We start from the raw sequence: 12,601 nt of genomic DNA, 5'->3' as shown, positions 1-12,601 counted from the left end.
ATGTCGGCGGCCGTGGCGTGCGTGGATTACTTCGCCGCCGACGTGCTCATGGCCATCTCCTCGGGCGCCGTGGTGCACCGCGGGCGGCCGGGCCCCGAGGGCGCGGGCCCCACGGCTGGCCTGGATGTGCGCGCGCCGCGCCGCGAGGCCGCCCCGCCCGGGCCCTCGGGGCCGCCGCCGCCGACCCCCGGCGCCCCCAGCCCGGGCCCAGGCGCCGCCGCCGCGCCCCACCTGCTGGCCGCCAGCATCCTGGCCGACCTGCGCGGCGGGCCCGGCGCCGCCCCGGGGGGCGCCTCGCCCGCCTCCTCGTCCTCGGCCGCCTCGTCCCCGTCCTCCGGCCGCGCCCCCGGTGCCGCGCCCGCCGCCGCCAAGAGCCACCGCTGTCCCTTCCTGGGCTGCGCCAAGGCGTATTACAAGTCCTCGCACCTCAAGTCGCACCTGCGGACGCACACAGGTGAGCCCGGCCAGCGTGGGGGCGGCCTCCTGCGCCCCCTCCCCCGCTGGGACCCCGAAACTGCGTGGCGCGTGGGGGGCGGGGAGGGGGGCGCGCCCGGCCCGCCGCCGCGCCGGCCGGGAGGGCGGGGCCTCGGTGGGTGGGGCGCGCGCAGGGGGCGTGGCGGCCACGCGGTCGGGCGGCGCGCGGATGGCGGGCGCAGCGGCAAGGGCTCGCGGGGCGCGCGGCGCGGCGGGTCCGCGGGCGGGATCGGGGGGTCCCGGGCGGTCCCTCTCCCCTGCCTCGTTTCTCTTTTGTGTTGCGTTTGGATTTGGGTGGTGGGCACCGTGGTCGAAGCATCGGACTGTTAGATTTGAGTTTCTTCCCTTTCGTTGCCTCAGTTTCTTATTTATGGAGAGGGAGGAGGAGCCGCATCGCCGCCTCCGAGGTGGCCGTGAGGATTCACCACGGAGGGCGGCCGAGCGCCTGGCGCGGGGCCAGGGTGAGGGTGCCCGGCACGTTTTGTTTCTTTCTTTCCTGTGTTTTAATAAGGCGGAGGGCGGGGCTGGGCGTGCGGCTTGGGGCCTGAGTTTGGGGAGGAGGGGACCACTGATGGAGTCAGGTCCTCACCATGCTTCCCCTGGTGTTGGTTTCCTTCACCTGTTGCGGGAGCTGCTGGGGAAGATGCGTAGAGTCAGTTGGTGAGAGTTTGGTGCCACTGTCACCTCTCACAGCCTAGCGTGGCGTGGGGGGGCGGCTAGGGGAGCCGGGAGGCAGGGGGCACTGGTCACCTTTTCCTTGTGTCGCTTTCTACTTGTTTCCCTGTGAGTTTTCTCCTCCTTCTGGGTTCTCACTGTCAACTCTTGAGAATGCTCTCCAAGCTGGGAGTTTGGGCTGGGGGCAGGGGAAGGTGGGCAGCCTGGGTTTGAACGTTGGCGGTCTTCTGACCTGGGAAGGGCAGGGGAGCAGGTGGGCGCCTGGGGGCAGACTGTGAGGGTGTACGTGGATTTGGTGTCATGGCTCTGGCACTTTCTAGCACACGGTCTATTTGTTCTAGTTCTAGTGTTCTCATCTATGTAAAGGGAACACAAACCCTGCCTCTCTCTGAGGGTCATCCTGGGGTTTTCGGACAACAGGGTGTTTCAGCATGGGTCAGGTGATGTGTTCCCTTCACGGGAGCATATGGAGAGGGCGCAGGAAAGCAAAGTTGGCCCTAGTGGTGTGGCAGAGACACAGGGCGGGCGGCCCCTGGCTGATGGCAGGGCCTCGAATGCCGGACAGATGCTGGCACCCTCCCCCTGGGCAGTCATCCCTCTCCTCGCTCATTCTCGGGACGTGGAGGCTCTGCCCACTGGTGCACACAGCCAGGACAGGACTTGGCGGGGCGTCTACGTTTCCTTCCAGAAGCCACCATTCTCCCTTTAGTGATCGCTGGGTGTTATCTCGTTTTCAAGGTAGCGGGGTCCAAGTGTCTCTGTGGGAGGGACATCGGTGGGTTTGTGAAGACGGAGAGGCACTTTTACATGGGGGTCAGAGGGCAGGTGCCTCTCTGGGCGGTGGGCTGGGGTCCAGGGGAGCGGGCCCTTCTGAACAGCGCAAGGCTGACGTGGGACCTTGTCTTTGTCACTCCTCCCTGGGCTCCATCTCCAGCCTGAGGTGCTTGCTTGGGCATGGCCTCCGTGAGCCTTTCGGACCCCCTGGTGCAGTGGTTTGGTTTGGTGTCCCCAGACCCTGTCCGACTTCCCCGGTCGAGTGAAGGGGGTGGTCAGGCCACCTCCCACCATAGTTCCCAAGAGACGCCTCCCCAGGGTGTCCTGGGGTCCTTCAGAGCTTCCACAGGCCCCCAGGCAGTGGGGGAGAAAGAATTCCTCGCCAGGACCAGGATGTCAGTGTTGCCATCTCTGTTTTTTAACGAGAAACTGGGGCCTGTGAGGCTGAGTTGGGGTGCCCAGTGGTGGGTGCAGATGGTGGGGAGGGCACGGCGCCACTTCTGGTGGATCCCCCACCCCAGTGGGAACTGTGGCTCTGGATGTCCTGTCCCGAAGCCCCCTTTATAATGACGGCGTGGGGACTGGGGGGCGCAGCTCCTGGACCTCCTGGCTGCTCCCGAGAGTGGAAGTCCCCAACCCAGGCACCCTTGGTTCCCTTCCCTGAGGGTTTTGGACATCTGTGTGTTTAATGCTGCTTGTCCGGTGTCTCTGCGACCCCAGGATTCCCAAGCCCTGCCAGGGTCTGTGTAAAGGCGTTTTGGTTTTTCTGGTCACTGTGGGAGGGGGCAGCTGCTATCGTGTCTGTTTTGGGGGTGGGGAAGCCATGCTTGTCCTTGGTGTCCTAAGGCTTGCTGGGTGTTGCCCATTGCCTGGGACAGGCTTGGGGACAGATCTGATGAGGAGCAGTAATTAGACTCAGCTGTCCCTTGAGCTGTCACCCGAGGGCCCTCGTGAGAGAGTCCTGCTCCGCCCAACCCTGCTCAAGGACTGTTCTCATTTGTAAAGGAAACCCCAGTCTTGGCTTAGCCCCCTTTTACAGATGAGCAAACCGAGCGAGATCCAGAGCAGGAGCCACACAGGAGTCAGGTGTGGTACCCACATCATCCCTGCTCCATTTGGTGCAGGGGCGTGGCGCGGTGGGGAGGGACCATGGGGTCTTTTCACAGGGCCCCCCAGCCCCAAGAGCCAGCAGGGAGGGCTGTCCTGTCGTCCCCTGTGTGTGGCCTGCAGCCCCTGGCGCTCTCCTGCGTGGGGCGTGGAAGGACTTTGGAAGCTGCAGGAGATGTTGACACGGTTGCCGTGGATACGGAGAGGGAGAGAGCAGGGAGATGGGGCGGGGGCGGGAGAAGAGGCTGGCTGTCTACTCCTTGCTCTCCCAACCTCCCTCATCTCCGGACTGCTCCCCCGCCCCAGAGCCCCCAGTGCCGAGCACGCGGTCCGCCGTGTGCCTTCTGGGGGACTCGGGCTCCCTCTCTCCTAGAAAGAGCTCAGGTCTGGAAGTGAAGCTTCTAGGCCAGGGTCTGCCCCTCTGGGCATTGTGGACGCTGGGGCCAAGTCATTCTCTGGGGTGGCCGTCTGGGGCACTGTGGGGTGTTAAGCAGCATCCCCACTCACTTGATGCCAGGAACGTCCTCTAGCTGTGACAATGACAAATGTCCCCGGGCATCACGTAGTGTCCCCTGGGGGTTGCAGGATCACCCCAGTTGAAGACTTGTTTTACTTTAAATTCTTGTCTATTTAAGTGTCAGGAATATTAGCTGAGCATCCCCTAGGTGCAAGGTGCTGTGGGGACCACCCAGTTCCTGTTCCCTGCGACTGTGGAACCTTGGGGGGCCGTGACAGCAGCGGTGATGGAGGAAAGGCTTCCTGGAGGGAGAGGCCTCTCAGGGGATAGCGTGGAGTAGGTGGGGAGGGGAGGGCTGTGTCCCTGGAGAGGGGGCTGCACTCTGGCTGCAGAGGCTGTGGGGCGTGGGTACTGAGAACAAAGTGGTGGTGTGAAGCGAGGAGGGGGCAGAGCAGGTGAAGGGTTCTACTTAATCCCAAGGGCAGGGTGGGGGTGGGCAGGGAGGCAGGCCCGGCTTTGCAGAGGAAAATCCTGCCGAGGAAAATCCGTTTATGGAGAAAGGATTAGGACCGGGGAGAGGGGTTGAGGAGGGCGGCCCTACGTGGGAGGGAGAGAGGTGGACCATGGGTGAATTGGGTGGGAGAGAAAAGCCCGAGGACGTGGGGTGCAGGAGGAGGCCTGGGTGACCCCCAGGTTTCTGACCGAGCAGCCTGAGGGGTTGGGGGAATGGTGGTGATATTCTTTGCTGAAGAGGGCACCAGGAGTAGAGGCAGATGGGGAAACTGAGGCCTGCAGGGGAAGTAGCCACCCCCCCGCCCCCCAGGGCTGTATGAGTGATTGGCAGACCCCAGCCCCACCCCCAGGCAGAGCTGTGATCTCCCTTAGGGTCAGGTGGGGCTCAGGAAAGTGGTGGCTTATCTGGGGGGGGGGGTGCTGGGTGGGGTAGTGCCAGGCCTGAGAGGGTGGGGGTAGCCTGTGAGCCTCCAGCGGCTACCCAGAGTGACTGCCTCCCCATCTAGCCCCCCCACTCCAGCAGGCAGGGTGCAGAGAGCAGCTAGAACTGGCTGCAGGTGCCCATGCCCCGGCTGGGGGGGTGGGGGACGGCCCCCAACATTGCAGGGGGCGATAACCACCCCCCACCCAGGCTCCTGATAAAGGTGGCCCAGATGGCCCGGGAGTTGGTAAATGATACCAGCCCCGGGAGCCCGCCTCCTGGGGAAGGAGGGAGGGCTGGGTGGGCTGCCCTGGCCCAGTGCTGTTGCCAGAACAGCAGTCTCCAGAACACACGTGCTTGGGGGGCCCGTGGGAGCTGTGCCCCTACACCCCCAGACACCAAGAGCCCTCTTGCCGAAGATACCAATGTGGGTGGGGAAGTGAGCCAGGGTCCTTGGGGAGGGAGGAGGAACAAGGGGTTGCAGGTGGCAGGGCTTTTAAATAAAAGGGGGTAGTGACAGCTCCTACTTGGGTGAGGGAACACAACGAGATGACGAACCAGCACATTAACTGCTGCAGCAGCTGAAAGTCTGAGCTTGGCGCTCCAGGCCCGTGGGCTCTTTCCACAGATGTATTAAGCATCCACGGCATGCCAGGCCTCTGTCCTGGGCTTTACAGTTTGGTAGGTGGGCAGATATCACACCCAGGAGATGCTGAGCACAAGGATAGAAAAGCCGAGAGAGGGGACGGTGGGGGGTAAGGAGAGATCACTCCGAGGGGTGATGCTGAGTAGAGAAGGGACAGAAGTGACCGGAGAGAGGGTCCAGGCAGTGGGAAAGGGTGTGTGAGGAGCCGAGGGAGGGTGGGAAGGTCAGAGGGCGCGGGGCCACGGTAAAGCTTGGGGCTTTGACTTACTGAGGGGGCAGCCCTGGGCGGCCCAGGCACGAGCTGATGGGCTAGTGCATCAGTCCAGGCGTAACCTGGGGGCTGGAGCCAGGAGAGGCAGGGTGGAGTCTGGAGAGATTCTGAAGGGGGCGCCAACTGGATTTGCTGCCAGGTACCATGTGAGGAGGTGAGGAATTGAGATGGCCAGGGAGACACCTGCCTAAGCTTTTGGTGGCAACAGCAGAATCATTGAAAGGGGAATCCTACAAGAGTAGTGGGGCTGGGGAGGGTGGTAAGCCTGGGGTTGGGGGGCAGCCAGGGCCCAGGAGATACTTGAGACCATGAGGCATATGATCCTCCCACAGGCTGGTCTTTAGACCATTAGAACGGCCAGCCTCGGGGGGACCCACTGCCCTCCAGGCCTCACCATCGATTTTCCATCCTATTTGTTACATCTCTAAAACTGTGCTTTGGGAAGCCCCCTGCTGCTCCCCCCATCTACTGCAGCCCCAGCCTTCCCTTTCTTTCCGGGGTTGCCCCCTTGTGCCCCTCCCCCGGGCAATCCACCTAGTAGGTGACCATTTGTGCAAGGGCCAGCTGCCGGCCACACTTCCATCTCCACCCCTAGGGATGACCTCAGGAGGTCACGGTGCAGCTTAGCTGTCAGCCACACGGCCCTTGGCCCCTGGCCCTGCCCAGGGAGGTGGGGCGCTTCCCCTGAAGGCGGAGAGGCTGACCCGGGCCTGGCACACGGTACCACCTCCAGGCTCGCCTCCACTCCATTTTTCTGAGTCTGTAAGGCAGCACGGCAGCCTGCTGTCCCGAACTCACCCGGGCCCAGCCCAAGTCAGAGGGTCAAGTCCACCGCGGCCCCGCCCACAGCGTCCTCCAGCGCCCGGCCCAGCCAGGTAACCTGGAGCAGCCGGGTGGCTGCGCCGGCTTTGAGCCCCCGACTGTTACCCCCTTCCCGGCCAGTGGACTCAGGGTGGCAGAGCCTGGCATTCTGCAGGCATTCGTCCAGCGTTGTGGGGGCGGGAAGCCTCGCAGCGCGGTACCAGCCACCCACGTGTGCACGTGCGCTCCCCGGCAACGGCGCGTGGGGCGGGGCCGGCAGGCGGCCAGACCCGCCAGGCGACCCCTGCCCGGCCCCCCGGCCCCCGGCGGGAGCGGGACCACGTGAGCGGGGCCGGCTGGGGCTGCGGATGTCCCCGCCGCCGCCGCCGAGCTACGTGCGGCAGCTGTGTTCCCGGCGGCTGCCTGCGTCCTGCCCCGGCGGGCGCTGGCACCACTCTTGCAAGCTCGTTGCAAAGTGGAACTGCGGGGCGGACTGGAGGGGGGGGCCAGCCCCGCCGCCCTAAATGGGGAAGTGAGCCGACTGCGGGGCGCCACAGCAGTGGGCTGGCCCCCCCTTCCCTTCTGCTTCTCCCCGTCTGCGCCCTCCAAGATGGCGACAGGACCGCATGCCCCTCGGAGGGGCGTCGCTCCCCCAGGCCCCGGGTCTGGTCTAAAGCCGGCAGCCCCGCCCCCGTAACCGGACTCCCCTCCCCCAGACTGCGGCCCTGGGGAGCTGTCAGATCTGAGTGGTCGCAGTCGGAGTGGGGTGGTGGGTCCCATCCAGGGCTGTTTTGAGCTCCCTAATCCTTGTTGGGAGTTCTCCCTGAGCTTTTGCTGGTCCTGCCTTCTGGATTGTTCTGGGGGATGCATGGGGTGTGGAGGGGGCAGCCCCAGGGATTTGGGGTCGCCTGTGGTCTTGGGGACAGCTGCTCTCCCCTAGTTGTGGCCTGTGACCGGCCCCCCCCACCCCCCGGGGGAGGTGGCACCAGCCCACTTGGGTTCACAGCCTCCTGGGACCTGCCCTCCCCCAGCTGTGAGCATGATTGACAGGTATCTCACAAGAAAGCTTGGAGGGGCCTGCTAGGGTCTGATCCCCCTCTTCTGTCGTGCTGGGTGTGGCCGGGTGTGGCCAGGAGGAAGGGATGGGGGAGGGAAGGTTTTAGTCTAGCCCTTTCCTGGGCATCTGGTGATGGCAGGAACTCCTCCAAAGTTCACTGGTGCCCCCCCCCCCCCGTCCCCCGTCCCCAGGGCAAGCCGTGAGCTTTCAGAGCACAGAGGTCACTCACTGGGTCCCCCTGGGAAGCCAGGCCCTGCTCCCCCCACGGCTGCGAGTCTCGCCTTTGGTCCCTCTCGCTGGTTCCTGGTCACCTCTGCATCACCTCCCCGCCCCCCCGCCGGTCCGGCGTTGGGGGGCGCTTCTCCGATCCATGGCCGAGGACCCCTTTCTGTCTCCCCCTACTCCCCACTGGTGGGTGTGTTCCCTGAGTCACTGCAGCCCCCGGTGCCCGGCGAGGGCCCCCAAGCCTGTAACCCATGGGGTGACCACCCTGACCCGGCTATGGCCCCCCGGCCCGGTCCGGCCGGCTCCCTTCCTACGCGGGGCTCCATCAGTGCCACGAGGGGTGTAGCCCAGGCTCCCCGGCCCGCGTGTCCATTCTATCCACACATTCTTCGAAACTCCTGGACATCGGGCGAGACAACGCCAGAGGGTTCCAGGGTCCCAGGTACCCGGCGCAGGGCCCGGAAGGGCGCAAGCTCCGGCATGCGCGCGGCCCCTTTGCCTGGGGCGTCGTGGGGGTCCAGGGTGGGCCGAGAGTAAGGGTGGGGCTCTTGGTGCCCCGGGTTGGCCGGGGAGACGCTGACAACACAAGCTGGGGCGCTCGGCCCGGTTAGATGGGGGGGGTGGGGCGGCACCGATCTGGTGCACAGACCCAGACGGGCTGGGGGGGTGGGGCCAGGCGGGCCGGGATGGCGGCGGCCGGCGGGGGCAGGATGGGCGAGGCCGGCCTAGCGGTGGGAGGGGTCTGCGGAGGAAGTCGCAGGGTGGCGGCCCGCTCCTCCCCAGTGCCGTCCGTGCCGCGGGGGCGGGGCGAGTCCAGCAGCTCCGGCCTTCGGGCCCCGCCCCTTCCCGGCGGCAGCGCGCCCCAGCCTCCGAGCGCGCCGTGACCGGCCTGTGGGGCCGCTGCGCCTGATTCTGCGGGGCTGCAGGTGGCCGGGGGAGCTCTCCACATGTTCCTCTGCCCATTGGAGGGCCACGAGGGTCAGCAAAGCAGTCGGCCACGGGAAGCTGCCCAGACCGCGCCCCTCACTGTGCGCCCCGGGTGGTCATTCCCAAAAGGACGGGGTTAACTGGGGTCACCAACCCCTGGGAGGCTCTAGAATGCCCCACAGGAGGGGTACAAAGGAGCTCTGCGGGGGTGGGGACAGCACGGCCCGTTAACATAACGAGAAGCCCATCCAAAAAACCTAGCGTGTGCTCGGAGCATGCACGTGTGTGTGACAAATACACTAGGAGACCCTCATCACCGAGGTGGGGCCATGGGGAGGGGTTGCTGGTAGAACTCAGCGTCTGTAGGTTCTGCTAACCAACGGAAATGCTCACAGTGATTACTACAAGACCCTAGGTAATACGGGACGAGAATATTCATTAGGGGTTCGTGAAATGAGGGGGGGGGTCGCTTTCTTTGCGCATTTACACGTTTTAAATTCACACCCAGAATTCAGCCTCTAGGGCGAGGTGGGGCGTGAGACAAATGACTTTTGGGATCTGATGGGATGTCACCCTCTTTCTGTCTCCCCCCACCCCCTCCCCACTGACCGCTGTCCGTCTGTCCTCTGCCTCCTCCATCCAGGTGAGCGCCCCTTTGCCTGCGACTGGCCGGGCTGCGACAAGAAGTTCGCGCGCTCCGACGAGCTGGCCCGCCACCACCGGACGCACACTGGCGAGAAGCGCTTCCCCTGCCCGCTCTGCTCCAAGCGCTTCACCCGCAGCGACCACCTGACCAAACACGCGCGCCGCCACCCCGGCTTCCGCCCGGAACTGCTCCGGCGCCCGGGCGCCCGCAGCTCCTCGCCCAGCGACTCTCTGCCCTGCAGCCTGGCGGGCAGCCCAGCGCCCAGCCCGGCGCCCAGCCCGGCCCCCGCCGGTCTGTAGGGCCCCGGTCCAGCCCACCCTGAGCGCGCCCCCGCTGGGCCCTGGCTTGGAACACCAGCAACACGCCTCTAGGGCCCGGGGCCGGGCTGGGAGCCATGGCCAGCCCCGGCCCCTTCCAGCGTTCCCCCGAGGGCCCCGAAGATGCCCCTGTCTCCCTCCAGAAACCAAGGAGGGGCCCTGAGACTGGACTGGGGTCAGCCGGGCCTCGGAGGGGTGGCTGGAGCCCGCATCTGTAAATAGCCATGATCGATAACTCTCTTCCCATCTGTTAAACAGAGACCCCAGGCGGGTGGCTGACGGGCGCTCCCCTTCCCCCTTCCCCACCTCCCTGCTTTGGGGGGATGGGTATGGGTCTTGGGAAGGGGACACAAAAGGCGCCCCTTAACCAGCGCTCAGACCCGGCCCCCAAGCCCCTCCCCTCAGGTTGGGATGAAGTGTGCAAATAGCCATAGATGAACCGGGGCTTGTCGAGGCCCCTGCCTGGCCCCACCCCCAACCCCGCGGGGGCCCCTCACCCCACCCAAAGCCATTGGAGACGTTCAGGGAAATGGGGTGCGGCCCGGCCGCCCCCTCTCGGGTACTCAATCTCAGGTGTCCACAGGTTCTACCCCACTGCCCGCGGGAGGGGCCGCCCAGCTCCCCAGCGGGGGGGGGGGGGCGGGGGGGGGGCGGGTTTCCATAGGGGTCCACGTTTTGCTTCTGAGACTTGGGGGAGGGAGAGAGAGCAGGGTTCTTCCAAAGAGCGTTTGACTCACTTTGGGAAGTGGCGGCTGTCGCGGGATGGGAGCGGTATGCCGGCTTATTTATTTTCTGCTGTCTCTGCTGGCCTGGGGGGCCGCGCCGCCCCCCTGGGTGGGTGTGTGAGTGTGAGAGTGGGAAAGACTTCGGGGAGCTGGCGCCACGCCCGGCTCCCTGCTCCTGCCGGGGTAGGGTCCCTGCTTTTCGCTTTCCACAGCATCATGTGACAATCAGTCCCTCCGGTTGGGGACCACGACAGCCATTGGGAGAAATGCGCCCCCTCTCCGCCCTGCATGTGGGTGACCGAAGCCCCTGGACCAGCGGTTGAGGTCCGGCCCGCCGGGAGGCGAGGCGGAAGGGCTGAATCCCGGACCCTCTGGGAGAGCTCGTTTTTTTGGACCGGGTAGAATATTTTTTCAGGCGCTAATCTCTTTCTTGATCCGGACCCCCGTGGGTGGTCCGTCGTCCTCAGGGGGTGTGGGGGGGCGGGGTCTCCGTGAGTTGGTCTTGGGTGGGGAGGGGTCGACGCCACGTTCTCTCCTCGTGTCTTCCGGCTGTGGCTTCCGTTGGACTTCATTTTGGACTGAGGACCCCCCGCCCTGGAAGGGGAAGGGACCCTGTCTTGAGACCCTGAAGGGGCCTGTCCCTCATCGTTGGCTGCAGAAAGTTGGTGGCTCCTTCACCTGTTCCCAGATCCTTTCTGTCTCCCCACTGAGGACTGGGGGGCTTGGATGGCGATGGCGTGGAGCTGGACTTGGCCTGGCAGGATCCAGGGATGTCCGGGGTCCTAGGGAGGGGGGCATGGGGTGACGGGATCCCTGTGGTAGCTGGGCTGGGGAGGGTCTTCTGGCTCTGCCTCCGGGCGCGTCCTGCGGGGCTGGTCCACCTGACGGCAAATCCTCTCCAGCAGCGTTGGTCAGATGCCTTAGTCCTGGGGGGGCGCGGGGGGGGGGCCGCAGGCTGGGGCCACGCTTTCTTTGTGTCTGCCTGGATGTCTCCTTGGTTGTCCCAGCCCTGGCCGGCTCTTGTCCGCAGGCATAGGACGGTGGGTCCCCAGGGGGGCCCAGGAAGCTGAGAACTCGCCCCCCCCCCCCCCCGTGCCTCTCCAGCGTCCAGGAGCCTGGAGAGCCCGGCGCCCCGCCTCCCCCAAGGGGCCAGTGGTCACTGGCACCTGGTTTCAGCCATTTAGCTGTGGCCTCTCAAGGGTGTGTGTGTGGGGGGGAGGGGGCCCCAAGGGACTTGTGCTTTCGGGTGGCGCCCCTCCCCCTGCCCTGCCTGGCCTCATCCTTGTATTTAATTAATTAAAACAAGCCCTTTTTTAAACCTGATTCCAGTGCCCGCGTGGTTTTTTCCATCGCCGGTCCCCAGCCGGTGCGCCCTCTGAGCCCTTCTGCCCCACTTGCCAATGTGGACCCCAGGGCACCAGCCTCCTCCTGGGAAAACTCAGGCAGTGGGCTAGTGAATCTGGGGACCTCGTGGGGGTCTTGGCAAGGCCCCACTGGCCGGGACACAAAATAATACCCACGCCCCCAACCCTAAGGCAGGAGGGGGGGCCGGCCGCAGCGGCGCGCGCTGCCGCCCAGTGTCACCCACGCCTCGCGCAGCTGCGCCCCCCGCCCGCCTTCCCGCCCCGTCACCCGGCAACCAGGCGCGGTGACACCGCACCCGGGGGCGTCCGCCGCCCGCCTCCTTCCGGCGCGGGGGTGGGGCGGGGGCAGGAGGTGCCTGCGCCCCTCGGGGCCTCTCGCGGGCGCGACAGGGTTCCTCTTTGGAGGGTCCTCTGGACCCTCGGCCGTTCCCCACCCCGCTGTCCGTGTCCCGCCAGGCTCCTGTGCTCAGTGGTCCGGCCGGTCATGTATAGGACGCCTACTGTATGCCAGCTCCCGATTGGGAGGAGGCTGGTGCGGGGGAGGCGAGGGGCCCCTTGGAGCATTGAGAAGCTGGTGAGAGTTTTGAACCCCTTCCTAGGAAAAATGCACCCCAGATTCCAGCCGTCTCCAGAGCCCCGAAGGCCGGTGGGGCTGCGGTGCGGGGAGCGTAGACCCTCCCCCGGGGCTGCCCTGCCTCCCGCCCCAGGGAAGGCGGAGGCCTCGCCATCTGGTGGCCGCCCCTGGTGTTGCACCGCCCGCGCCAGCTCCCGCCGACCCGTCCCCAGGGTCCTGCGCTTGCGGCCACCAAGGTAGCCCCCAACCTGGGAAGGCGGCCCTCGCCTCTGCTCCTGGACGGCCTCCCTGTTGCATCCCCCTCGCTCCTGCTTCGCCTTTTCTACTGGATTCTGCCCCGCAAGCCCACAGATATCGCTGCCTGGACCCCTGTCCACTACAGCTCTGGCCGGCTTCACTGCCCCTTTGCCGCAGACTTTCTGGAACTTGGGGTCCACGCGCACAGCCCCTCTCCTTTCTCTTGGAAACACTCCCGCAGCTGGAAGATGTCCCGTCCTGCCTGCTGGACGCAACGCATGCGGCCTGGGGACCCCTGACCCTCCCGGATTCATCCCCCTCTCCCCAGGCTCAGGTCCCCATATCTCCGTGCTGCTGGCACACTCACCTCCTCGTGTGCCTGTGATACCC

At 65.7% G+C, this 12,601-nt stretch overlaps 1 protein-coding gene across 2 annotated transcripts; it reads left to right on the top strand.

Annotated features, from left to right (window-relative positions):
* On the top strand, window positions 1-9,945 carry KLF16 (KLF transcription factor 16). Of its 2 annotated transcripts, XM_058537642.1 has the most exons (3): window positions 1-454; window positions 835-935; window positions 8,992-9,229. In XM_058537642.1, the coding sequence occupies exons 1-3, from the start codon at window positions 1-3 to the stop codon at window positions 9,139-9,141; spliced, it is 705 nt and encodes a 234-aa protein (XP_058393625.1). In that variant the 3' UTR covers window positions 9,142-9,229. The 2 variants fall into 2 exon arrangements, with proteins under 2 accessions (XP_058393625.1, XP_058393624.1); XM_058537641.1 differs by lacking the exon at window positions 835-935 and having other exon boundaries at window positions 8,992-9,945.
* Window positions 9,946-12,601: the final 2,656 nt, after the last annotated feature.

The sequence above is a fragment of the Diceros bicornis genome, unplaced genomic scaffold (assembly GCF_020826845.1).
Source record: "Diceros bicornis minor isolate mBicDic1 unplaced genomic scaffold, mDicBic1.mat.cur scaffold_67_ctg1, whole genome shotgun sequence".
Lineage (NCBI taxonomy): Eukaryota > Metazoa > Chordata > Mammalia > Perissodactyla > Rhinocerotidae > Diceros > Diceros bicornis.
This window is presented reverse-complemented; position numbering and strand designations above follow the sequence as displayed.